Raw genomic sequence first — 27732 nt, 5'->3', positions numbered from 1 at the left:
CGCCTCCAGGCTCTGGACACTACGCTGACAGACACAGCAAACCTTCTTGCCGCAGCTCACATTGATGTGCCATCCTGGATGAGCTGCACTACCTGAGCAACTTCTGTGGGTTGTAGAGTCCGTCTTATGCTACCAAGAGTGTGAAAGCACAATCAACATTCAAAAGTGACCAAAACATCAGCCAGAAAGCATTGGTACTGAGATGTGGTCTGTGGTCCCCACCTGCTGAACCACTCCTTTATTGAGGGTGTCTTGATAATTGCCAATAATTTCCATCTATTGTCTATTCCATTTGCACAACAGCATGTGAAATTGATTGTCAATCAGTGTTGCTTCCTAAGTGGACAGTTTGATTTCACAGAAGTTTGATTTACTTGGAGTTATATTCTGTTGTTTAAGTGTTCCCTTTATTTTTTTGAGCAGTGTATATATATATATATATATATATATATATATATATATATATATAATCATACATATATGCAGACCTTATCCATACATACACCCACATATAGACAGGCTTACAGTATATGTAACCACACAGAGAGTCAGCACTTGTGAGGTAGCCAACAGGCAGATGCCCCCTTGCTCAGGCAAGCCCTGCGGTAATAGTAATACACCCGCCACCCCCAATTGCCATAGACCATAATAATGCTCAACTTTGTTCCCCTCCAAAGTTATTGTGCTCAATAATACTAAAGGTTCATTTAGATGTCTGTGCAATGTATGGACTGGCCGTGGGTCTCTCCTGACCTGAGCATGACGACTTCATAGAAGTTTATGTAGCTCCATGGTGAAGTCCTGGTGATAAGAAACAGGGAAGGGTCAATGGAATCTTCCCACCTGGTGGAGTTGAGACGGTCAGGCACAACTGTGCAAAGAGAAGTAGCACAATGGTATTCCTCTTATAGACTGCTTCTCCACTGTTCAAGTTGACAGAAGGAGGCAAAAAAATGAGGAAAAAAAAGCTTTATGATGACCCGAGGAAGATATCAGATCGATTTTGAAACACATTGCTATCTTTTAATATGTTTTTTGTTTTTCTACCCTTTCTCATCCTTGTCTTCAGCATAACAGCGCCCACCATAAATCTTCCTAGTCAGGTCACAGTCCAGAGTCAGAATTCCAAGGTCAGCGTGTGTCAAGGCAAAAAGGGTAATACAAACGGGTAGTCAATAGGGAAAGCCAGGGTCTGGCAACAGAATACCAGAATGTCTAAATTCAGAGCACAAAGCACAGAGGGAACAGACCACATTGAGCTGAAAGCTACAACTGGCAGCTATCTGAGACTGACAGCTCAGGTAAGTAGCAGGTTAATCACTAGGAACAGGGAACACTTTACACACCTGAAGGAAACTCAGCATCTCCCAATCTCAGATTGGACGGCTGAGCTGTCAATCAAAGTACTGACAGCTCAGCACGTCCCTGCACTAGATTAGATGACTGAGCTGTCAGTCACTGCGTCCAAGACACATTGAGCGGAGGAATCGTGACAGACACAATATCAAATACACTGCAGGACACAACAGTCCCCATGATAAAGTCGGAGTCAGCACAGGTGCAAAATAGATGAAACAACCACTCACACCGTCGGTTCATGGAGGGGCGGCTGCGCAGTATTATAAGTGTGCATGGATAAGGCCGATATAGGGCGCCAGTCACACAGATAAGTGTGGTATATAGTGTCTGGCCTATAACCTAATAGAGATGCTCACCACACACTAAACACTTGTACACGCTCCATCCTGCCGGGTACAGTGGAGTCCTGCATCCACTGAGGCCCCTGATCATGTGACCCCTGACTCCTCCCCTCCTGTGACCTCATCACAGCTCCTGTGCGCACAGAGCAGCCATATATGTGGTGGCGGCTCTGCAGGTGGAGGTATGTGGAGATTCCCCATTATTCTCTATATAGCCACCATACTCCGCAGCGCTGTACACACATTACTATCACAGTCCCCATTGGGGCTCACACCCTCTATAGACTTTATTCACACATTGCAATTGCATTAATTAAATTAGATTTCTACATTTGTGTGACCTCCCAACTGTTAGAGAAGATAAAGAGGGATAGATTGTACATCATGACATCTTAGGTCACGTCCATAACCATTCCTCTAACCCCTAACACCACCCATTACCATTTGATTCTACCTTGAAAACATAAAGTAAATGGACAACCCCTTTAAGGCCTCACTCTCACTTGCAATTAAATTGGTTGAATGCAATCCGATAAAAAATCAGATTGCATTCGGACCAATTTAATCCCATGTTTCTGTGCTCAGTTGCGTTTTTTTTTACAGCACCGATCAGATTGCGATTGGGCTGGAAAACAATCTCAGCATACTGCGATTGCGTGCTGGAATCGGATCACACGCACCCATATAATCTATGGGTGCGTGTGAAACATCGCACTGCACTCGGATAACACCTGAGTGCAGTGCGATACCCACCGATGCCAGCAGCAGAGGAGATGGAGAAATTGATTTCTACGTCCCCTCCGCAGCTATGCCGTGATCCTCTTCATGAGAGAGGATCGCAGCATGGAGCACTGACATTCGGCTCCCGCTCGCCGCAGAGCAGGAGCCGAATGTCATTAGCATATCACATCCGATGCTCTCGCAACGGATGCCATACGCTAGTGGGACCCCAGACTAAGGCTGTGTTTACTGCTAAATCCGTCCGTTGTTCTGTTACTTTGTAGGAATAGAGCAATGGAAAACAGACTGGAGATGGATTCACCATTAGATGCCCAGGAGTGGAGTTCGACTGTCACCACTGACTATAATGAGCTCCGTCAACTTTCTGTCAAGATTCCTATCATATTTCTCACCTAAGTTGTTCTTGTTCTTATAAATCCACTCTCAGGCCGTCTCCTCGGTGTTCCTCTCTATCCTCAGACCATCTCCTCTGCATTTTCTTGTTGGTCTCCTCAACGCTCCTCTTTACTCTCAGCCCATCTCCTCAGCACTGAGGCCATCTCCTCCATGTTCCTCTCTGCTATCAGGCCATCTCCTTGGGCTCCTCTCTGCACTCAGGCCATCTCCTCCATGTTCCTCTCTGCTATCAGGCCATCTCCTTGGGCTCCTCTCTGCTCTCAGGCCATCTCCTCAGTGCTCCTTTCTGCTCTCAGGTCATCTCCTCAGCGCTCCTCTCTGCTCTCAGGCCATCTAAGCGCTCCTCTCTGCTCTCAGGTCATCTAAGCGCTCCTCTCTGCTCTCAGGCCAAGTTCTCAACGCTCCTTTCTGCTTTCACCCCATCTCCTCAGCTCTCTTCTTTACTCTCAGGCCATCTTCTCAGCGCTCCTCTTTACTCTCAGGCCATCTCCTCAGTTCTCCTCTCTGCTCTCAGGCCATCTCCTCAGCGCTCCTCTTTACTCTCAGGCCATCTCCTCAGTTCTCCTCTCTGCTGTCACTCCATCTCTTCAGCACTGCTCTCAGGCCATCTCCTCAGTTCTCCTCTCTGCTGTCACTCCATCTCTTCAGCACTGCTCTCAGGCCATCTCCTCAGCGATCCTCTCTGCTCTCAGGCCATCTCTTCAGCGCTCCTGTCTGCTCTCAGGCCATCTCTTAGCGCTCCTGTCTGCTCTCGGGCCATCTCCTCAGTGATCCTCTCTGCTCTCAGGCCGTCTCCTCAGTGCTTCCCTCTGCTCCCAGGTTGTCTCCTCAGCGCTCCTGTCTCCTCTCAGGCCATCTCGTCATTGCTCCTCTTTGAAACTCCCCGGCGATCCTCTATCCTCAGGCAATCCCCTCAGTGCTTTTCTCTGCTCTCAGGCCATCTCTTCAGTGATCCCCTCTGCCCTAAGTCTGTCCCCTCATCACTTTTCTATGCTCCCAGGTAGTCTCCTCAGCTCTTCTCTCTAAATAAGCTGTCTCCTCAGTGTCCCTCTCTTCTCTCAGGCTGCCTCATTCGCGCTCCTCTCTACGCTCAGGCTGTCTCTTCAGCGCTACTCTCTACACTCATGCTGTCTCCTCAGCTCTATGCTCAGGCTGTCTCCCCAGTGCTCCTTTCTACCCTCAGGTTGTCTCTTCAGTGCGCCTCTCTGCTCTCAGGCTATCTCCTCAGCGCTCCTCTCTGTATTTGGGCCATCTCCTTTCTTCTCTGCTCTCTAGCTGCCTCCTTAGTGCTCATATCTAACCTCAGGCCATCCCCTCAACATTCCTCTCCACTTTCAGGCTGTCTTCTCAGCCCTCCTTTCTACCCACAGGCTGTCTCCTCAGCTCTCTTCTGTACCCTCAAGACATCTCCTCACCATTCCTCTTTGACGTCAGGCCATCTTATTGGCATTCCTCTCTGCAATCAGGCTGCCTTCTCAGCGTTCCTCTCTTCCCTCAGACCTTCTCCTCAGCGTTCCTCTCTGCTCTCAGGCCATCTCATCATTATTCCTGTGTCCTCAGACTAGGGCTCATTACAACTTTGAACACCACAATGTGCCCTGTACCAGCAGAGAAGAGGTTTCCACTTTTAGTGTTCTGAACACAATCTACGAGCCTGTGTAACAAATACTACAATCAGCATTACTCACCTTCCCCTGCTCCAGTGCCGGCTCTCTGCTGCTGCTCGGGTCTTCTTTATAGGCTGCAGTGGTGATGTCATGTCTTTAGCGTGTGTGACAACCGCAGCCAGTCACTGAGCTCAACGGTTTATACTGAATAAATTGGCATCAGTTCTGAGATCAGTGGTTGACTGCAGCGGTCTAATGCGCTATAGTTATGATGTCACCTGGGCTGAAAATTTAGTATTTTAACAATTTTTTCATGTCGCCATTTTCTGAGACCCGTAACTATTTTCATTCTTCCATCGATGGACTGGTTTCAATAATTATTTCTTGTTTTCTTCGTTTTTGTTGATACAATTTTGGAGGAAATATGACATTTTAATAGCTTTTTATTACATTTTAATGTGGAATTGTGGTGATCAAAACCATTTTTCCTAGTGTTTTGAATTTATACCACATGAGAAAAAATATTTCAAAATTGTATTAATTCAGGCAGTTACGTGCATGGCAATACCGAATAATGTTTTCAATGTATTACATTTTGCTATTTACTTGGCGGGGGTGATATAAACTAAATTATTGTTTGTGTTTTTTTATATTTTGTCGTTTTTATATATATATTTTTCATTACTCTCCTTGTCCTGCCCGAATTTTTCTCCACTTCCACATAGTGCTATAACCATCTATAGTGCCCTATAAAGTAATAGCCCCCCTCTCAGTGCCATATACAGTAATGATCCTCATATTTGTTACCCCCATAGTTTTAGTGCCCCACACCACTAATAGGGTCGTTCTTCTCTTCTGCTGTAATCTACAGGATATGGTTGTAATCATTTATTTTTTGTAACACCAGAACTTAACACCTGAGCATGCACTGCACCCTCCTAGGTGCCACCATACCAGTGTTTCTTTATGTATTACCATATAAAACAGTGCACCCCTAAGACACATTGAAAGAACTGAGAGATTTAAACTTGCTTATAACATATAATGACAATGGAGACAAGCTTCAGAATATTACCCAACTATTTTCACTTTTTGGCTTTGTCAGGGGTGAGATGTGGAGTCCACGTTCTATGGATTGAGGGATGATTCCTGAACATTGCACCCATAGCTTATAGCAGTGGAGAATAAAAAATAGTTTTCTTGATCACTTTGAAACATACACTGTCTGCGCAATTATTAGGCAAGTGAATATTTTGACCATAACGTCATTTTTATGCAGATTTTCCAAATGCAAGCTATATAAACATTTGTTTATTGGATGAAGTAGACCAGGTGTTGTGTAGAATTATTAGGCAGCTTCTTTTCCTCAGGCAAAATGGGCCAAAAAGAGTTTTAACTGATTATAAAATCTCAAAAATGGTTAAAAGTCTTACAGAGGGATGCAGCACTCCTTAACCACTTCGCACCAGAGCCTGTTTTTGCCTTCGTGACCGGGCCAATTTTTTCAATTCTGACCACTGTCACTTTATGAAGTAATTACTCTGGAACGCTTCAACGGATCACCCTGATTCTGAGAATGTTTTTTCGTGACATATTGTACTTCATGATAGTGGTAAAATTTCTTCGATATCACTTGCGTTTATTTTTGAAAAAATCGGAAATTTGGCGAAAATTTAGAAAATTTTGCAATTTTCAAACTTTTAATTTTCATGCCCTTAAATCAGAGAGATATGTCACACAAAATAGTTAATAAATAACATTTCCCCCATGTCTACTTTACATTAGTACAATTTTGGAACCAAAATTTTTTTTTGTCAGGGAGCTATAAGGGTTAAAAGTTGACCAGTGATTTCTCATTTTTCCAACAAAATTTGCAAAAACATTTTTTTAGGGACCACATCATACTTGAAGTCACTTTGAGGGGTCTTTATGACAGAAAATACCCAAAAGTGACACCATTCTAAAAACTGCACCCCTCAAGGTGCTCAAAACCACATTCAAGAACTTTATTAAACCTTCAGGTGCTTCACAGGAAATTTTGGAATGTGGAAGAAAAAAATTAACATTTAACTTTTTTCACAAAAATGTTACTTTAGACCCAATTTTTTTTATTTTCACAGGGGTAACAGGAAAAAATGGACCGCAAAATTTTTTTGTGCAATTTCTCTTGAGCGCGCTGATACCCCATATGTGAGGGAAAACCACTGTTTGGGCGCACTGCAGGGTTCGGAAGGGAAGGAGCGCCATTAGACTTTTTGAATGTAAAATTTGTTTGAATAATTAGCAGACGCCATGTTGCGTTTGGAGAGCCCCTGATGTGCCTAAACAGTGGAAACCCCCCACAAGTGACACCATTTTGGAGACTAGACCCCTTAGGGAACTTATCTAGATGTGTGGTGAGCACCTTGAACCCCAAGGTACTTCACAGAAGTTTATAATATTGAGCTGTAAAAATAAAATTTTCACATTTTTCCCACAAAAACATTTTTCATCCCTTAATTTTGCATTATCATAAGGGTAATAGCATAAATTGCACCATGAAATTTGTTGTGCAATTTCTCCTGAACGCGTTGATACCCCATATGTGGAGGCAAACCACTGTTTGGGCGCACTGCAGGGTTTGAAAGGGAAGGAGCGCCATTTGACTTTTTGAATGTAAAATTTGTTTGAATAATTAGCGGACGCCATGTTGCATTTGGGGAGCCCCTGATGTGCCTAAACAGTGGAAACCCCCCACAAGTGACACCATTTTGGAAACTAGACCCCTTAGGGAACTTATCTAGATGTGTGGTGAGCACCTTGAACCCCAAGGTGCTTCACAGAAGTTTATAATATTGAGCTGTAAAAATAAAATTTTCACATTTTTCCCACAAAAACATTTTTCATCCCTTAATTTTGCATTATCATAAGGGTAATAACATAAATTGCACCATGAAATTTGTTGTGCAATTTCTCCTGAACACGCCAATACCCCATATGTGGAGGCAAACCACTGTTTGGGCGCACGGCAGGGTTTGAAAGGGAAGGAGCGCCATTTGACTTTTTGAATGTAAAATTTGTTTGAATAATTAGCAGATGCCATGTCGCATTTGGGGAGCCCCTAATGTGCCTAAACAGTGGAAACCCCCCACAAGTGCCACCATTTTGGAAACTAGACCCCTTAGGGAACTTATCTAGATGTGTGGTGAGCACCTTGCACCCCCAGCTGCTTCACAGAAGTTTATAATATTGAGCCGTAAAAATAAAATTTTCACATTTTTCCCATAAAAAATGTTTTTCATTCCCTAATTTTGCATTATCATAAGGGTAACAGGATAAATTGCACCATGAAATTTGTTGTGCAATTTCTCCTGAGTACGCCGATACCCCATATGTGGGGGAAAACCACTGATTTGGTGTACGGCAGGGTTCGGAAGAGAAAGGAGCGCTATGTTGGCTGGGATAGGCAGCAGACACCATGTCACATTTGAAGAGTCGCTGACATGCCGAAACAGCAGAAACCCCCACAAGTGACCGCATTTTGTAAACTACACCTCTCAAGGAATTCATCTAGGGAAGTAGTGAGTATTTTTTAATTTTTTAATTTATACCATTGGGCAGTGAAAAAAGCATAATTATATTTTTACCACAAAAAAATGTTTTACCCTCAGATTTTACATTTTCACACCGGGCAATGGGTAAAAATGGTGCCGAAATGTGTCACACAATTTCTTCTAATAGTGGCAATACCCCATATGTGGCTGTATCGTACCGCTCAGCCATACGGCGAGATCTGGGGGGGACGGAGAGCTATTTGACAATTGGAGAACAAATTATTGTAGAATAGGCATTTGGATTTGGGAGCACAAAATTTTCTGAATTTCTTTTGGGGGGCAAGGGCCATTTAGCTTTTCCAGAGCCTTTCTGCTACCAGTAACTTGGAAGTCCCTTATATTTTTAACAAATGACGGACCTGAGTGGGGACTAGCTTTTTTTGAGGACTGAGTTGAAGCTTTTATTGGGAACATTTTACGCAACATTTATCCGGCGCTCTAGGCTGAGCACTTACATTGGGGTTTCCATCTAAATTTCCAAGTGATGTAATTCAGATGAAACCCCTGCGGGATCCATTCACTGTAATGAGGCAGCAGAGTTACTCTGGACTCCTTCTGGCCCCTGTTTAGCGGTGTCCTTTTTTTCTGAAGTGCACAAAACTGTGGCCAACCGCACTTTTATGCACGCCTAAAACAAATGACACCGTGGGATCACAGGCCGGACGGCATCCACAGTGGCCTATATCTGCCTCATTACAGGGAATCTTCCGTCATGGGTTCTGTCTGAATCACGTATTTCAGAGATTTACACGGAAACTCTGGTGTAAGTGCTCAGCGCAGAGCGCAGGATAAATGTGAGCAGAGCCTTACTGCGATCTTTGGGAGACATAATAAACAAATCTGTAGCTGGTGAAGAATTGGTTTTATTTATTTTTTACGCCGTTCCCCGTGCGGTATAAGTGATGAGATTACTTTATTCTTCGGGTCGGTGCGATTACAGAGATACCAGATTTATATCGTGTTTTTATGACTGACAGCTGTCACACACTAAGAGACGCTTTTTTTTGCAAAATCTAGTTTTTGCATCGCCATATTTTGAGAGCTATAATTTTTCCATATTTCGTCCAACAGAGTCATGTGACAGCTTGTTTTTGGCGGGACGAGTTGACATTTTTATTGGTACCATTTTTGGGTACGTGACATTTTTTGATCGCTTTCTATTCCGTTTTTTGGGAGGTAAAATTAACAAAAACCAACAATTCAGGAATTGTTATTTGAGGGTTTTTTTTATGCCGTTCTGCGTGTGGTAAAAGTGATCAGGCAGCGTTATTCTTCGGGTCAGTACGTTTACAGGGATACTACACTTACTGTATATTTATCGGTCGACCATGACAGCACCACGAGAGAGGGAATCCGCCCACCAAGGACAGGAAACCTACAGGCTTAAAAGGGGGCGGCCCTCCCTCTCGCCTCAGCTTCCAAAAATACCTTAGAGTGGCCTTGGTCATAGGGGATGAAATCAGATATTTCCAATTTGCGGCCTTGCCATTCGGTCTCGCTATAGCCCCTAGAATATTTACGAAGGTGATAGCGGAGGTGATGGCTCATGTATGGGAACATAATGTGTTAATTATCCCTTACTTAGATGATTTTTTGATCATTGGAGACTCAGCCTCTCAATGTGTCTCCCATCTTAAATTGGTCTCCTCTATTCTGGAAGGCCTGGGCTGGATCCTAAATCTGGAGAAATCCAGGGTAGTCCCTTCGAGAGTACAGCAGTTCCTAGGTATCATGCTAGACTCAGACCTCCAGATGTGTTTCCTTCCAGAAGCCAAAAAACAGAAGGTCATAAGGCTGGTGGAAGGAGCTCTTGCGAACCCGGTCATGTCCCTTAGGGCTGCAATGTCCTTACTTGGTACCCTGATATCTTGTCTGCCGGGGGTAATGTGGGCACAATACCACTCCAGAGTTTTACAGTGGGACGTCCTACAGAATGAGGTCTCGTTACATGGGCACTTGGAGATACTTATGTTCCTATCTCCCCGGTCTATTGACTCTCTACAGTGGTGGGTGAATTTAGAAAGCTTGTCTCGAGGAGTTCCCTGGGTGGTCAGAATATCTGAAATAATTACAACTGACGCAAGTCTACATGGATGGGGAGCTCACTTGGGGGATATGATTGCCCAGGGGTTCTGGTCGGATGCTGAGAGAGCTCTTTCCTCTAATACTAGGGAACTACTGGCAGTTGATAGGGCTGTTAATCATTTCTTACCATTCCTTCACAATAAGAACATTAGGATCCTGTCCGATAATAATATAGCAGTAGCTTATATTAACCATCAGGGGGGTACTCGTGCTGGATCGCTAATGAGAGTGGCGGATCATCTCTTTCAGATCTCGGAACACCATCTCCTCTCTTTAACAGCCCTCCACATCAAAGGGAAAGAAAATTCAAAGGCAGACTTCTTAAGCCGTCATTTTTTAAGGCAAGGCGAATGGGAACTAAAACAGGACATTTTTTCCCTATTAGTCCGGAAATGGAGTCTTCCGGTGGTGGATCTCTTCGCCACAAAGCAAAACCGGAAGACAAAGGTTTTTTGGTCCCTAGATCCGAGAGAAAGGCCCCTGACAGTAGACGCTCTCCAAATCCCTTGGAACTTCAGTCTGGCCTATGCCTTCCCACCGTTAAACCTTCTGCCTATGGTGCTAAGAAAGATCAGAGAGGACAAGGCAAGGGTCCTCTTGATCGCCCCCTTTTGGCCCAAAAGACCCTGGTTCTCATGCCTGAGGAACATGTCCATCTCGGACCCTTGGGTCCTGCCCGACGTTCCAGATCTCCTCAGCCAGGGTCCAGTGCTCCATCCGCGAGCTCCGGGCCTCCACTTGACGGCGTGGAATTTGAGAGGTCCCTGCTAGAACTAAAAGGTTTTTCCCAGAGTCTAGTATCTACTTTATTACGTAGTAGAAAGCCTGTCACTACCAAAATTTATGCAAAAGTTTGGAACAAGTTTTTATCTTTTTCTAAATCTTCAGTGGATAAGGGAGCGCCAATTGGGAAGATTTTAGAGTTCCTACAAAGGGGCTTCGTCTGACCTCACATTTGGGAGAAGGGTGCTCCAAGCCGTGGTCCCTCCCTAGAATCTTCATCTCTGCAATTCTCTCATGGTGCTGTCATGGTCGACCGATAAAGAGATTAGTTACTTACCGGTAACGGGATTTCTCGGAGACCATGACAGCACCCTTATATTCCCTCCCTTCACCCCTTTTTGGGAGCACTTCTTATCTGTTTTCATTCTTTATTCTCACACATTGATGTTGTAAGAAAATGTATATACTGTTTGTTTCATGATTATGTTGCTATGTCTACTAACCGGGCGGTCCTCTCAATGCTCTGTAATTCAAACTGAGGCGAGAAGGAGGGCCGCCCCCTTTTAAGCCTGTAGGTTTCCTGTCCTTGGTGGGCGGATTCCCTCTCTCGTGGTGCTGTCATGGTCTCCGAGAAATCCCGTTACCGGTAAGTAACTAATCTCTTTTTTTTATGTTTTGGCGCTTTTACACAATAAAACAATTTTATAGAAAAAATATTTTTTTTGCATTGCTTTATTCTGAGCGCTATAACTTTTTTATTTTTCGGCTGATGGAGCTGTATGGCGGCTTTTTTTTTGCGGAACAAGAAGACGTTTTCAGCGGTACCATTTTTATTTCCATTTTGCTTTTTGATCGCATTTTTTTCCACTTTTTGTTTGGCGATATGATGAAAAAGCATATTTTTTTGCTCCGTTTTTTATTTATTTTTATTACGGTGTGCACAGAAGGAGTTAATTAGTGTGACAGTTTTATAGATCGGGTTGTTTCGGACGCGGCGATACCAAATATGTGTACTTTTTTTGGTTTTGCATCAATATACGGATTTATTGGTTTAATATTTTTTATTTATTTTTAGTTATTTTGTGATTTTTTTTTAACCGTTTAAAAACATTTTTTTTTTACATTTTTACTTAGTCCCTGTATGAGACATTAATTTTTATTTTTCTGATCACTAATCTCATGTAATGTAATAGACATATATTACATTACATGAGATCTTTGCTGACTGCTTCACAGTCAGTGTGTTCTGCCAGGCTTCAGCTGCAGGCTGAGCCAGGCAGGACACCATATATGGCAGATCTGGAGGTGGTCATGTGACCTACAGCTGCCATAGCAACGCCAGGTCCTGGAAGGTATAAGGGGGCCGTCGGAGAGGTAAGTGGACGACCCCCTCTCCTCCTGCTGTCTTCTATATGCCGCGATCACTATAGATCGCGGCATATAGAAGACAGCAAAGGGTTAACATCACTGGGACCTGATCCAATCAGGTCCCGATGATGTTCCCTGTCAGAGCTAATGCTCTGCACCGGAATCGCAGCGCTTGCAGGACCCTGGGGGTCCTGAGCGCTGCGAGACCACCCACCGTTTTTAAACGTCGGCGCTGCACAGAGCCCAGAAAGCGCCGACGTTTATCTACAGTGGGCCGTCGCGAAGCGGTTAAATTGCTCAGATATTGGGTGTGATCACACAACCTTCAAAAGTCTACAGGGTCACAAAAGAAAAAAAAAATAGCATTAACTGCTAAAGATTTCAGGAGACTCAAACTTGAAGCGACCAGGAAGATATTATCCTCTTGAGCTGTCATATTCCAGAACTGCCGCCTCTCTGGATGCCCAGAAGTACAAGGTGTTCGGTGCTCAGAGACAAGGCCGAGGCTGAATACCGAACACCACTGAACAAGACTCAAGAAAAAACTTGGCCAAGAAATATCTGAAGACAGATTTTTCAAAGGTTTTATGGACTGATGAGAGTGACTCTTGACAGACCAGATGGATGGGCCCGTGGCTGGATAAGTAATGGGCACAGACCTCGACTTCGACTCAGACATTAGCGAGGTGGAGATGGGCACTGCTATAGGCTGGTATTATTACAGGTGAGCTTGTTGGACCTTTTCTTTCCAGAACTTAACGTGGAAATAAATAAACCATTAACATATTTTATTGGCTGTACAAAGACTGTTGCGTTCTTTATATTATTAAATTACCGTATTTTTTGGACTATAAGACGCACTTTATTCCTCAAAAATTTTGGAGGAAAGTGGGGGGTGCGTCTTATAGTCCAACATACATAAATACTGTGGCTGTGTGTGGTGGGGGATGTGGGGGGAGCGACAGCGGCAGAGAAGCAGGGCACTGGATGCAGCAGCCGCCTGCTGTAGCCTACACTGTGCCCGCTACTAAAGAAAATGAATATTCACTGCTCCCCACGCCCATGGGCATGGGGAGTAGTGAATATTTATTTTCCTTAATAGCGGCACACTGTGCCTGCAGTGTGGCTCCTGGTATGTATGGCACCCTTCATCCCTATAAGTATGGTCCCCCTCATCCCTCTTCTTGGTATGTATGGTACCCTTCATCCCTGTATGTATAGCCTCCCCCCTCATCCTGGTATGCTTGGCACCCCCTGATCCCCATCACGCTGCACACAAAAAATAAACAATCACACTCCCCTCCTCTCTCCTCCAGCGCTGCATCCCGCTCTGCTGCCGACAGGATTCTCACTGTGTGAGCTGCACATGGCGTCCCTGACATGCGCCCTCACACAGTGATCTGCTGTGCCGAAATAGTCACTGCTCCCCACGCCAGGACTGTGTGCGTGGTGAGCAATGACCATTCATTCTCCTTAATAGCGTGCACACTGTAACTTCAGCGCATCTCCTGCTGCCGCTCTGCCATGCATGCCAGGATGGTGGATTGGGGTGCCATGCATACTAGGATGGTGGATTAGGGTGCTATGCTTACCAGGATTTTGGATTGGGGTGCTATGCATACCAGGATGGGGATAGGGGCCACTTATTACAGGAAGAAGGGGGCCATATATACCAGGATGGAGGATATTAACAGAATTGGGGGACATTACCCCTATAACAGTGTCAGCAGCAGACCCCCTCCCACTTAACAGAGCATAATGACCACATTTTTTGCTTAATTTGTTTTTTTTTATCTTCCTCCTTTAAAACCTAGGTGCGTCTTATGGTCCAGTGCGTCTTATAGTCCGAAAAATACGGTATCTGACTTATTTTATAACTTCCGTAATCCCAACTGATAACACATAGGTATCTCTATCTGACCTCAACATGTATGAAGTGCTCTACCACATTATTGCTTTATACCAGCATCACAATGCTATTAATTTTTTTATTACACAGAATTTTATATATTTTACACCAACTCATCTTCAATTCACTCAGATTCCCACAATATGAGATACTAACAATTTATCTATATAATTTTCCTAGAGAAGAATGGATAGAGACAAAAAGAAGATGGCGGAGAGGATATTACACCTCACCCTAGAGATCCTCTTCCGGCTTACTGGAGAGGTGAGAGGTTCTGATGACGTCACATTACATCATTCTTATATATGGGAATAACAGATGGACAGAACTGGAGAGGTGAGGACTCTGGAAATGTCTGGAGGGAGATTTATTAATGTGTCTCTCCATAACCAGAGATTAATCATGGGGCCTCCATCTCACCCCCTGATACATGAGGACATCAATGACCAGAAGATCCTAGAACTCACCTACAAGATGATTGAGCTGCTGACTGGAGAGGTGACACTGCTGGGAATGCTGGGACTTTATACAGTGATGCTATGAAGGGATCGAGGGGATGACGGTATCATTGTATGTGTCAGGTTCCTATAAGATGTCAGGATGTCGCCGTCTATTTCTCCATGGAGGAGTGGGAGTATTTAGAAAGACAAAAAGATCTGTACAAGGACGTCATGATGGAGGTTCCCCAGCCCCTCACATCTCCAGGTAATAGACAGGACTAAATACACACGGCCTATAATTATCTGTATGTAAAGAATGAATTCAGTCCCTGTATGTGTTTCCTCCAGATCGATCCAGTAAGAGGACAACACCAGAGAGATGTCCCCATCCTCTTCTTCCACAGGACTGTAAACAAGAAGATCCCAATGTTCCTCAGGTAGATACAGAGAAGATGTCATGAGATGTCTCCTATGATGTGTAGACGGCTGTAAAGGTCTTGTGCTCAGTCTTGTTTTATCCACCAGTATTATGTTTTATATTTGTGTAATGAGAACGGTGGAGATGACAGGATTAGAGCTGATCATAGAGGTGACTTCTCCATCTGTTTTTGACTTTTATAATATTTGTTTCAGGGTGAAGATCTGATCCATATTAATACTACAGAGACATATGTGAGGGGTGATGAGCGGTGTAAAGAGGAGATTCCTACATATGACTACCCAGGTGAGTAGTAACCACTGAATACAGAGAAGTCACAGATTCTTCTCAGTCACCGGCTGTGGCTGCTTTATCGGTGGTGTAGTCCGGCAATATCACAATCGTGTGATCACCATTTTGCCGCTCTACCACAACATTCTCCTCCATCCAAAAATGTTCACATTACTTTGTGTGATTGTGAAAGACATTTTCTGTAGAACTTACAACCTGGAGGATCCACCTACCCCCTGGGATTAAAAGACTCTGTCCGTTACCTGCCCAGATCTGTAAACTGCAAAGCCAAATGTCAGCATACGTAGAATGTGCTGACAAGTGAGAAAATCACTTGAAGAAAAATTATGATGGACCTCTTAGAGGAAGCGAAGGGTAATGATGATGTTGGCTTACTAGGTGCCTGATATCTTATTAGATGAATCCACCTTCTGTGCTGCTGAATGTTCTCATATGGTCCCTACAAGACCAGGTCCAGTCTTTCTGACCAAACTTCACTTTTATGAGATACAACATTAAATGTGCAGTGAGGGCCAAGTGTGAATTTCTGTATAATAACAACAGAGTTTCCCTTTATGCTGAGTTTTCAAACCAACTAACTTCAAACAGAATTGTGATATCCTATACAGAAAACATTACACCTGTGCCATGATATATCTCTAAGCTGTGCATGGCTGATGGGTGTAATATACATTTATTCACGCCTGCAGGAGATGTGTTGGCATGGCTCGAGCCCTGGTTTCATGGATTCACCCCACGTCATAAATTACATTGTTTTTGATCCCAAAGGAGTTCAGATTACTGCACAATCTCTCCTGAAATGGGGGCGCTAATACTTTCTCTACTCTTCTGGTCCGGACTCATAGTAGCTCCAATGGTCCACCATAAATTAATGCGTTTAGTGAGTTTAGAGTTGGAGCTCTCCTTACATATGTTATTGTTGGGGATGTAACATATCTTTTAATCTGTCTTTTTTTTACAGGTTCATTTTGTATGATAGTTTGATTGTGGTGGGATTGGCCTGCCTCACTTATGTGTCTCTGTAACGCCCTGGTAGTCTTTCAAAGAAGGTCTCCATTGCCTCTTCCCAATGCCCGAGGTCTAAATTTAAGACCCCTCAGCTCTGCACTATTTTAAAAAGTTCTCCTTGAAAGTCTAATATTTCTTCTTGAAACTCATCTGACAGAAAATATTGTCCCTTACGATAGTTTAGATTCCCAAGAGCCCCCGAGCCCCATACTCTAATTACCCCAGAGAGGTTTCACCACAAGTTATTCATTTTTCTCTGATGAAGACTGTTGAGTTTGATCATTTCAGTAGATGTGTTATTGTCTATAGTCACAGTTTTTGACTTCAGTAGTTAGTGCCCAAAATTCTCTGATTTAATCTCTTCCTGCAGCCAGTTTTCTGTTCCTAATCAGGACCCATTTTTTAAATCTGACATGTGTCACTTTATCTGGTGATAGCTTTGGAATTCTTCACAAAGGATAATGGGAAACAAATGGACCTTATAAATTATTTTCCAACTTCTTTTGAACCCGACAATACCCTATATTCGTTTGTACACTACTGTCTGGGTACATAGCACGGATAAGGAGGGAAGGAGCGCCATTTAGCTATTTGAATGCAGATCTTGCTGGAATAGTTTGCAGACACAATGTATTGGGGGAACTGTTTATGATCACCTGGCAGCTCAAAACATGGCCACCACGAATAGGCTTGGCTCTATCTACTCCATTTTCCAGATCCCAGGGATTGCCTTTCTCATCACCCTTTAACCCCAAGAAGAATAGTCAGGTAGCCGGGTCATAACCAAGAGGGCAGAGAAAATACAAAATCAGAAGACACAAGAGTAGTCAGTAAACGGGCCGAGGTCACAACAGGAAACAAATACACAAGCCGAGAGCTGAGCACAGAGGACTGAACCAGAGGATAACAAGGCTGTATCTGGCAGCTCCGGCAATATTCTTCAAGCTTTAGTAGGGTGTGGTGCTTTCCAGTTGGCTGAAGCAGGGAGCAGATTACTCCAGCTGGACAGCACACGCACCCATACTGCCAGACTGGATGGTACTACAGGTCCCAGGCACCCTAATCTTAGTGGCTGGACAGAGCCTGTGCCACCCAGAGCTTTTGGTTCCGACATCTCCTCCATCATCAACACCACCTGCAGAATGAATAAGGCGGTGCCTGGTGACAGAAGGAGACATCGGGGGAGCAGATCCCAGAGGAGATGGGACACATCATTTATAGAATCCCTAATATAACAAAATGGCAGAAAACCAGAGCAGTAGAAATCCCCATAAAGTGTCTCCATTTTGGAAATTATAACCCTTAGTAAATTTATCTATAGGCGTAGTGATTATCTTGACTCCACAGGCACTTTCCGGAAATTGGCACGCAATGGATGTTGGAGAGTGAAAATTGCACTTTGGCCATTTTATTACCCAACACATAGTGCCCAGATTGTGCTTCAGGAGACACACACAGTAAATGAAGTGGGTACTTGTCACTATAGTAATGCCAAATACATGGATGCTTGTGACAACACCGCTTTTCTTCTTAATTATGCCAAACATGATTTCTGATTTCCAAGAGCAATATACCTTTTTATTTTTATGTTGACTTTTTTAACCTGTGTTCTTCTTTGGTTGATTAACACAGACTATTGTTTGAATAATACTGAATGTTAACACTTGAGTTGAGATGTACTGCAACTTGTTGTCTGCAAATCTTGCAAGATAGGGACATGGAGCAATACTGTTTGATAATATACTAATTTCATATTATACCAGCCCAGCGAATTGTTGATTTGTCGAGCAATGGAGGACAAACTATGCAAGTTGATTAAATGCTCAAACAATGAGTCATGAGCTTCTTCCACCTTCATCCCTAACCCTAACCCTTGACCTGTGAATGATGGTTGCAAAGACAATTGTGATCTATAAAAAGGGGGTCTCTGCCTCTATTTGGTGTCATTCTACAGCATGTCAGCTTAGGGGACTTCGGTCCCAGCTGGAGGAATACAGATCGGCTCCATTGACCATTGCTGAACCCTCAGAGACGTATTGAAGAATCCAGGTAGGAACAAACAGTTCACCTGGCCGCAGACCTCACTGCTCTCGGTTAGTTTCCTAAGCTTGTCGTTACCTCCTCTCTTTGGGGGCCAGCCAAAAGCGGGGGACCACTGGTGCCGGTAGTTGGCTCTGGAAGCCCCAAAATCGCAGCTGTTCTATCCCAGGCGTGCCAGCGGAAGGGTGAGGACTCTGTAATTTGCACCATCTTGGGTACTTGCTGGGACTGTTTTACCTGTTTATTGTTAGAACCCTCCTGTTTGTTTTTGTTTCTATCTTGTGTTTTGCGGTCACGTGACCATCTTCCTATATATTCCAGCTCCGCCCTTCTGGCTTTGCTGGACTTCAGTGTTGTTTTGACTGTCTCTCTAGCCAGGTGCTTTTGTGCCTATCTATCTCTAGTTTGCTTGGTCCTCTGGACCTCTAGTACTTTTGTCAGTTTATCTTTTGCTCTGCAACAACTTCTGTTAGGAGGTGTCCCATTTTTGTCCCAGTCCTTAGTTCTTTTAGGGACCCCTCCCTTTCTCTATAGGTCTCCGTTCAGACTAGCCGAGGACGAAGGCGGGTCTGTTCTCAAGGAACAGGTTGCCGCTACAATGTAGGGACTCAGCTTAGTCTTATTGTAGGGACAGCTCTCCCCTTCTTTCCCTAGTTTATGTTGCAGATCATAACAGTAAGTCCAGCCCAAACAAAAACCTTAAGGAAAGAAATCCGGGGATCAGTATGGTTTCTGTTCAAGATTTGGCTCAACGCCTGCAGGGATTGTCTCTGGAGTTGTCCGAGCTCCGGAAACACGGGAGTAGCTGTCCTGGGGCGCATTTTGTCGAACCCAAGGTAGGACTCCCTGATATTTTTTATGATAAACAACAAGATTTTTTTTCCTTTAAAAATGCTTGTTTATTATATTTTCGTTTGAGACCAAGGTCCTCTGGGAATGAATCACAGCGCATTTTGTTTATCATGTCACTTTTGCACAAGGAACCACAGGGGTGGGCCTTTTCTCTCCAACCTAATGATCCGTGTTTTAGGTCAGTGGAGGATTTTTTTTCTGCTATGGGGCTATTGTATGACGATCCTGATCGAGTCTCATCTGCTGAGACAGAACTGAGGCGTTTGAATCAGGGGTCAGGTGATGTTGAAAATTATTGTACACACTTCAGAAGGTGGTCCTCAGAAGTGAAATGGAATGATTCGGTGTTAAAATGTTTTTTTCTTGCTGGTCTAAGTGAAAGGGTTAAGGATCTGCTGATTGCATTTCCCGCACCTGAAACCTTGGAGGAAGCCATGCAATTAGCTATACGTGTGGACAGGAGACTGCGTGCCAGGGTTGATGATGAAAAAATTCCTGCAATGGCAGCTCCTAGTCCCCAGAGGGTCTGCTCGGACGGCGGAGAACCGATGGAGTTTGGGGTGATGTCACTTCGCTCTCAGGAAAGAGACCGCAGGTTTTCCAAGGGATTGTGTTTTTATTGTGGTAAAACTGACCATTTAATTAAGAACTGTGAGCTTTGTTTAAGTAAAGAAAAAAAAAAGGTCAGTTACGCCCGTATTGCTTGTTTGAGCTCTAAGGGAGTATTTCTTTCAGGGAGTACCTCATTGCAGGAAGATTTGATTGAATTTCAGGTATTTGTGGATTGTGGTTCAACACTTAATGTGATTGATAAGGGTTTTTTGGAAAAACTTAAATTGGAATCCAAACCTTTGTCATCACCTATTTCTGTGATTGCAATTGATAACACTCCTTCGAAACGTATTACTCGCAAGGTTGCTGCATTTCCCCTCACTATCAATGGCATTCACCAAGAAAATTTGGATTTGGTGGTATTAAATAATTTACCCTCTCCAGTCGTTTTAGGTTTGCCTTGGTTAAAACTGCACAATCCTTTACTGGACTGGTCTACTAATGAGATTAAGTCTTGGAGTCCTAAGTGCTATGATAAGTGTAATGGTCGCATTGCGGTTGTGGAAAAAGGGGAATTACCTGTACCTATTCAGGATTTTTGGAAGTTTTTTTCAGAGGAGGAGTCGCAAGTTTTACCTCCTCATAGGGACTATGATTGCGCCATTGAGTTTGTTCCTGGAGCTACTCTTCCCAAGAGTCTCTTATTTAATCTGACTATCCCTGAAAGAAAGGCCTTGGAGGAATACATACAGACGAGCTTGGCTGCTGGTCATATTAGACCTTCTAAGTCGCCTGGTGCCGTTGGATTTTTCTTTTTGCTAAAAAAAAGGACGGCGGTTTACGTCCATGTCTGGACTTTCGTGAAATTAATAAGATTACCGTACGCAATTCCTACCCATTGCCGTTAATTCCTGACTTGTTTAACCAGTTAGTGGGGGCCAAGTGGTTCTCTAAAATTGATCTCCGGGGGGCATACAATTTGTTACGAATGAAGGAGGGTGATGAATGGAAAACTGATTTTAACACTCCGGTAGGTCATTTTGAGAATCTGGTGATGCCTTTTGGTCTTACCAATGCACCCGCGTTTTTTCAGAACCTTATTAATGACATCCTGAGACCTTTGATTGGTAAGAATGTGGTTGTGTATTTGGATGACATTCTGATTTATTCACCAGATCTGGAGTCTCATTGGCAGAGTGTACGTGAAGTTTTGCAGTTATTGAGTGATAATTCACTCTTTGCTAAGCTGGAGAAATGTGAGTTTGCTGTGCAGAGAATTAGTTTTTTGGGCTACATTATCTCCAGCGAGGGCTTTGAGATGGACCCGGTGAAGGTTCAGGCTGTGCAGAATTGGCCTAGACCTATTGGTTTGAAACCAATACAGAGATTTTTGGGTTTCGCCAATTATTACAGGAAATTCATTAAGAATTTTTCTATAATTGTTAAGCCGCTGACCGATCTCACCAGGAAAGGTGCGAATACGGTCCAGTGGACTACTGAGGCCATTGAAGCTTTTGTGTATCTCAAGGAGAGGTTCAGTTCTGCCCCTATCCTTATGCAGCCTGATGAGACCAAGCCTTTTTTGGTCGAGGTGGAGGCTTCTTCGGTGGGGCTCGGTGCAGTTTTGTCGCAGGAGAACAAGGATGGAGTACATCCCTGTGCTTTTTTTTTGAAAAAAATTTCAGAGACCGAACTTAATTACGATGTTGGTAATCAGGAATTGCTGGCTATTAAATTCGCGTTTGAACATTGGTGTCATTTCTTGGAAGGTGCTAGATTTCCTATTCAGGTTTTCACAGATCATAAGAATTTGATCTATCTGGATGCTGCCAAACGCTTGAATGCCCGTCAAGCTAGGTGGGCACTTTTTTTTTCTCGGTTTAATTTTTCTGTTACCTATATCCCTGGTACTAAGAATGTTAAAGGTGATGCTTTTCTCCCATGGTTGGTACCGAGGAGGAGGAGAGCATTTTACAGGAAGGAGTTGTGGTAGCAGCATTGGACTCCGTTTTGGAAGATGGGATTCTGAAAGCCCAAGAGGATGCCCTATCTAACACTCCTCATGGGAGGTTGTTTGTGCCTAGAACCTTTAGGAGAGAGTTGTTTGTGGAGTATTATGAGTCTCGGTTGGCAGGTCATCCAGGAATTTTTGAGACTAAGAGACTTATCAGTCACAGGTTTTGGTGGCCTGGGTGGCAGAAGGAAGTCATCAAGTGGGTACGTCAATGTACGGTGTGTGCTGGGTCAAAGACTTCACATACCCCTGCTGCGGGGTTGCTTTGCCCTCTGGTGGTTCCTAGTGCGCCTTGGACGCATCTGGCAATGGATTTTATTACTGACCTTCCTGTGTCCGAGGGTTTCACTGTCATCTGGGTGGTCGTGGACCGTTTTAGCAAGATGTGTCATTTGGTTCCATTCATTAAGCTACCCTGCGCTAAGACACTCGCTAAGGCGTTTGTTAAGGAAATTGTCAGGCTCCATGGCGTTCCCACTGACATTGTTTCTGATAGGGGACCTCAGTTTGTGGCTCGCTTTTGGCGTGCTTTTTGTGACAGGTTGGGAGTCCATTTGTCATTTTCGTCTGGTTATCATCCTGAGTCTAATGGACAGACTGAAAGAAAGAACCAGGATGTTGAACAGTTTTTGCGTTGTTTTATGGCGGACAATCAAGAGGGGTGGTCTGAGTTTCTGCCACTCTCAGAATTTGCTCTTAACAACCATACATCCTCCTCTGCTGGGTGTTCTCCTTTTTTTTGTTGTACTGGGAGACATCCGTCTTTTGGTTCGTTCTCCAAATTGGGGTCGGCGGTGCCGGAGGAGGAGAATTTTTCCGGTGATTTGGAGAGAGTTTGGACTAATGTACGTTGTAACCTTCAAGAGGCTAACAAAAAGTCCAAGAAGTATTTTAACAGGAAACGTAAAGAGGTTTTGTTTACTGTGGGTGACATGGTTTGGTTGTCCTCAAAGAATCTGCGTTTGAGGATTCCCTCTAAAAAATTGGGTCCGAAGTTTGTGGGGCCATTTAAGGTGCTTCAGGTGGTTAACCAGTCTGCTGTTAGGTTGGAGGTTCCCACCTCCTGGAAGATTAATCCTGTGTTTCATGTTTCCTTGTTGAAAAAGGCTGATGTATCGGATAGGGAGGCCACTGTCAGAGTTCCTCCGGTGGTGGAAGACGGCGAATATGAAATTTCTCGTATCCTGAATTCCAGAGGGCATAGAGGGAGATTGCAGTATCTCGTCGCTTGGAAAGGTTTCGGTCCTGAGGATAACTCCTGGGTAAAGGCAGATGATGTCTCTGCCCCTAGACTTGTCAGAGCTTTCCACAGGAGATTTCCGGATAGGCCTGGAGGATCTGGAGGATCCTCATAAAAGAGGGGGGTACTGTTAGAACCCTCCTGTTTGTTTTTGTTTCTATCTTGTGTTTTGCGGTCACTTGACCATCTTCCTATATATTCCAGCTCCGCCCTTCTGGCTTTGCTGGACTTCAGTGTTGTTTTGACTGTCTCTCTAGCCAGGTGCTTTTGTGCCTATCTATCTCTAGTTTGTTTGGTCCTCTGGGACCTCTAGTACTTTTGTCAGTTTATCTTTTGCTCTGCAACAACTTCTGTTAGGAGGTGTCCCATTTTTGTCCCAGTCCTTAGTTCTTTTAGGGACCCCTCCCTTTCTCTATAGGTCTCCGTTCAGACTAGCCGAGGACGAAGGCGGGTCTGTTCTCAAGGAACAGATTGCCCGCTACAACGTAAGGACTCAGCTTAGTCTTAATGTAGGGACCGCTCTCCCCTTCTTTCCCTAGTTTATGTTGCAGATCATAACATTTATTGTCCGCTTTGTGGTTCAATAAACTATTACCACACTGTTTTACCTGCACCCTGTGTTGTCTGAGTAGTATTACGCCCACGGAAGACCCGGTGTCTTCACAATGTTAAATATGGTTTGGGCACACTGCAAGGCTCAGAAGCGAAGGGAAGATTTGACTTTGGGAGAGCGGATTTTGCTGGATTGGTTTATGGATGAGTAGAAGTTTTTATTGGTATCATTTTTGCCTACATAATAATTTTTGATGGCTTCTTATTCCATATTTTGGAGGCAGAATGAAAAAACAGTTGAACACCACGTTATACTGGTTCATCCTATGAGGTTTTCTATTATACTGTGACTGTCATTCTATCAATAACTTGCCATTTCTACAGACACTTTAAGTAGAAATGTTCAAAAATTACATTTCAAGGATATTTTATTCAAAAATAATTGTTTCTTATTGTTAACAGACAAAGTAGCATTCTGTAATGCTAAGTATGTAAATATGAAGTATGAAATATGACTAGCATTACTGCTGTAGAAAATAGAAATAAATGAGAAATTGTAGCATATAAATTGGCCAATTCATGTGTACCTGACAGCTGCGGTAAGGTGTTTCTTGATGTCAGGACCCTACCAATGTGAATACCTCTCTAAGGGACATCCGTCTGCTTATGTGTGGGAAAGTAAGATTTTCTACAGCAGTAATGCTATTCATATTTCATATGTCATATTTACATACTTAGCGTTACAGAGTGCTACTTTGTTTGTTAATTGTATATGGAGGTAGCTTCTCCTAGTAAGCACCTGTTCACACCTATTTCTTGTATTGGAAGTGCCGTTAGAAACAGAAAAAACTATGTTTAAGCTTTGACTGAGCACTCCACCTCTATGCCGCAGGTGGTTTTAATTGCAGTAAGATCTTGCTTTCCCACACATAAGCAGACGGATGTCCCTTAGAGAGGTATTCACATTGGTAGGATCCTGACATCGAGAAACGCCTTACCGCGCCTGTCAGGTACACATGAATTGGCCAATTTATGCGCTAAGATTTCTCATTTATTTTTATTTTCTACAGCAGTAATGCTACTCATATTTCATACTTCATATTTACATACTTAGCGTTACAAAGTTCTACTTTGTTTGTTAATTGTATATGGAGGTATCTTCTCCTAGTAAGCAACTGTTCACACCTATTTCTTGTATTGGAAGTGCCGTCAGTTTTTTCTGTTTCTATGTTTTTTATTCTTGGCAGATGACTGTACCAGGAGATCAAAGGGACAGCTGACATCTTCAATTTTTAAATCAGATGATCTTCAGATTCCACGGGATACAATTGAAGTGAATGCCATTACTCCAGATATACCATCATCCCTTCACAGCAAAGATCTATCATCTAATCCTATGAAACAGGTCCTGTCTTCTGATTCATTACCGACTACTAAGGAAAATCAAAATAAAAAAATAAGCATTACAAAATGTACTGCTCCTAACACAAAGAAGTCATTTTCATGTTCAGAAAATAGGAATAGTTTTATCCTTGAAAAGTCTATTCTTAAGCATCAAAAATTACACACAGCTTACAACAGATTTTTTTGTTCCAAATGTGGGAGATGTTTTAACCAGAAATCAGACTTTGTCAAGCACCAGAGAATTCACACAGGGGAGAAGCCTTTTTCATGTTCAGAATGTGGGAAATGTTTTAACCAGAAAGTGCATCTTGATCGCCACCAGAGAACCCACACAGGGAAGAAGCCTTTTTCATGTTCAGAATGTGGGAAATGTTTTAACCGGAAATCAGACTTTGTCAGGCACCAGAGAATTCACACAGGGGAGAAGCCTTTTTCATGTTCAGAATGTGGGAAATGTTTTAACCAGAAATCAGACTTTGTCAGGCACCAGAGAATTCACACAGGGGAGAAGCCTTTTTCATGTTCAGAATGTGGGAAATGTTTTAACCAGAAATCAGACTTTGTCAGGCACCAGAGAATTCACACAGGGGAGAAGCCTTTTTCATGTTCAGAATGTGGGAAATGTTTTAACCAGAAATCAGACTTTGTCAAGCACCAGAGAAATCACACAGGGGAGAAGCCTTTTTCATGTTCAGAAAGTGGGAAATGTTTTAACCAGAAATCAGACTTTGTCAAGCACCAGAGAAATCACACAGGGGAGAAGCCTTTTTCATGCTCAGAATGTGGGAAATGTTTTAACCAGAAATCAGACTTTGTCAAGCACCAGAGAATTCACACAGGGGAGAAGCCTTTTTCCTGTTCAGAATGTGGGAAATGTTTTAACCAGAAAGCACATCTTGAAAACCACCAGAGAACCCACACAGGGGAGAAGCCTTTTTCATGTTCAGAATGTGGGAAATGTTTTAACCAGAAATCAGATTTTGTCAAGCACCAGAGAATTCACACAGGGGAGAAGCCTTTTTCATGTTCAGAATGCGGGAAATGTTTTAACCGGAAAGACTATCTTGATGGCCACCAGAGAATCCACACAGGGGAGAAGCCTTTTTCCTGCTCAGAATGTGGGAAATATTTTAACCATAGATGGATTTTTGTTGTACACCAAAGAACTCACACAGGGGAGAAACCTTTTTCATGTTCAGAATGTGGGAAATGTTTTAACCATAAATCAGATTTGATTAGGCACCAGAGAATTCACACAGGGAAGAAGCCTTTTTCCTGTTCAGAATGTGAAAAATGTTTTACTTGGAAAGCACATCTTCATAACCACCAGAGAACTCACACAGGGGAGAAGCCTTTTTCATGTTCAGAATGTGGAAAATGTTTTACCCAGAAATCAGTTCTTGTTAGACACCAGAGAATTCACACAGGGGAGAAGCCATTTTCATGTTCAGAATGTGGGAAATGTTTTAACCAAAAATCAGATTTGATTAAGCACCAGGGAACCCACACAGGGGAGAAGCCTTTTTCCCGTTCTTTATATTTTTAATCCAAAAAATTTTCATTGAGCTTTTTTTCATTAGTTTTTTTGATAAAACAAGAAACCAGTACGTACAATAATAAAATAACATACCATAGGGATGACATACATGCATCTCTCCTATATATCCTTTCAGGTGGCCCATTACCGTCTGATAACTTTCAGTTACTATATCTTACAATTAACATTCCACATTCTTGAAATCTCTTATATAGCCATAATATTGTAATAAACATTATAATCCTATACACATATAGGTGGGCTATATTACCCATACCACATGTTAAGGAATTCCAATGAAACATTAGACCTCGCCAATACCCCCATTACCACCCATAAATCAAATAGTCTCTCCAACAATAACCCTCTTGATGGCATTCTAGGTGTATCCAACCATAATCCGATAATATTATTTATCTTATTTTTGAGTTCACTCATTTCTGGAGGTGAGGGAGTAATCCATTTGGATGCTATATGTTTCCTAGCTTGAAATAAAATACGTGAAATCCCTATTGAAATTGGGTCAAATTCCATATCATCTTCTAAAATACCTAATAGGCATTTTTTGGGTCTGGTTGAATATCTATTTTATATACCCTCTTTATAATAGACAAAAAACTCCTTTCCAGTATTTACCTAACTCCCGGCATTCCCATAGTGTATGTAATATTTGAGGTCTACCTATGATGTCAATTACAGGCCTCTCTCATCTTTTTAAATGGGAGAACTTGCACAATTCGTGGCTGATTATCGTATTTTTCGGACCATAAGACGCACTTTTTTCCCCCCAATATTTGGGAGGAAAATGGGGGGTGCGTCTTATGGTCCGAACCTTACCTGCGGTGGTGGTAAAGTGGGATCGCAGGGCACTCCAGGAATGCGGCGGTGGCGTCGTCGTCAGCGGCAGCAGAGATGAGCGGCTGGGGCAAGCAACTGTGCCTGGCTGGTACTGGGGCTGGCGCCGGTGTCGGGCTGTGAGCGGTGTGCGGCCTGAGAAGATTTTTGATGTGCGTGGCCAACTTCCTAGAGCTGTGATCTACAGGAAAATGGCCACCGGAGCTACCGGTCCGCGCATGCGGCGGCTCGGGCGGCCATTTTCCTGTAGATCACAGCTCTAGGAAGTTGGCCGCGCACACCGGAAACCTGCTCAGGCCGCACGCCGCTCACAGCCCGGCGCCAGCCCCAGTACCAGCCAGGCACAGTTGCTGGCTCCAGCCGCTCACCTCTACTGCCGCTGACGA

At 43.4% G+C, this 27732-nt stretch overlaps 1 protein-coding gene across 1 annotated transcript; it reads left to right on the top strand.

The window, feature by feature from the left end:
- Positions 1 to 1800: 1800 nt before the first annotated feature.
- Positions 1801 to 27227, top strand: LOC141176043 (uncharacterized). Its single transcript, XM_073660019.1, has 7 exons — positions 1801 to 1882; positions 14303 to 14386; positions 14516 to 14620; positions 14704 to 14827; positions 14911 to 14999; positions 15196 to 15286; positions 24798 to 27227. Exons 2-7 carry the CDS (start codon positions 14309 to 14311, stop codon positions 26498 to 26500), a joined length of 2190 nt encoding a protein of 729 aa, XP_073516120.1. The 5' UTR covers positions 1801 to 1882; positions 14303 to 14308; the 3' UTR covers positions 26501 to 27227.
- Positions 27228 to 27732: the final 505 nt, after the last annotated feature.

Source organism: Phyllobates terribilis, unplaced genomic scaffold (assembly GCF_046119375.1).
Source record: "Phyllobates terribilis strain yellow unplaced genomic scaffold, ASM4611937v1 Scaffold_17__1_contigs__length_24005725, whole genome shotgun sequence".
Taxonomy (NCBI): Eukaryota; Metazoa; Chordata; class Amphibia; order Anura; family Dendrobatidae; genus Phyllobates; species Phyllobates terribilis.
This window is presented reverse-complemented; position numbering and strand designations above follow the sequence as displayed.

What these genes read in the sequence shown, in the direction of transcription:
- LOC141176043 (XM_073660019.1), top strand. Translation starts at nt 14,309, where the DNA reads ATGGATAGAGACAAAAAGAAGATGGCGGAGAGGATATTACACCTCACC. An exon ending in TTGAGCTGCTGACTGGAGAG is followed by an intron (nt 14,621 to 14,703) that starts GTGACACTGCTG and finishes TGTATGTGTCAG; the next exon opens with GTTCCTATAAGATGTCAGGA. An exon ending in AAGATCCCAATGTTCCTCAG is followed by an intron (nt 15,000 to 15,195) that starts GTAGATACAGAG and finishes TATTTGTTTCAG; the next exon opens with GGTGAAGATCTGATCCATAT.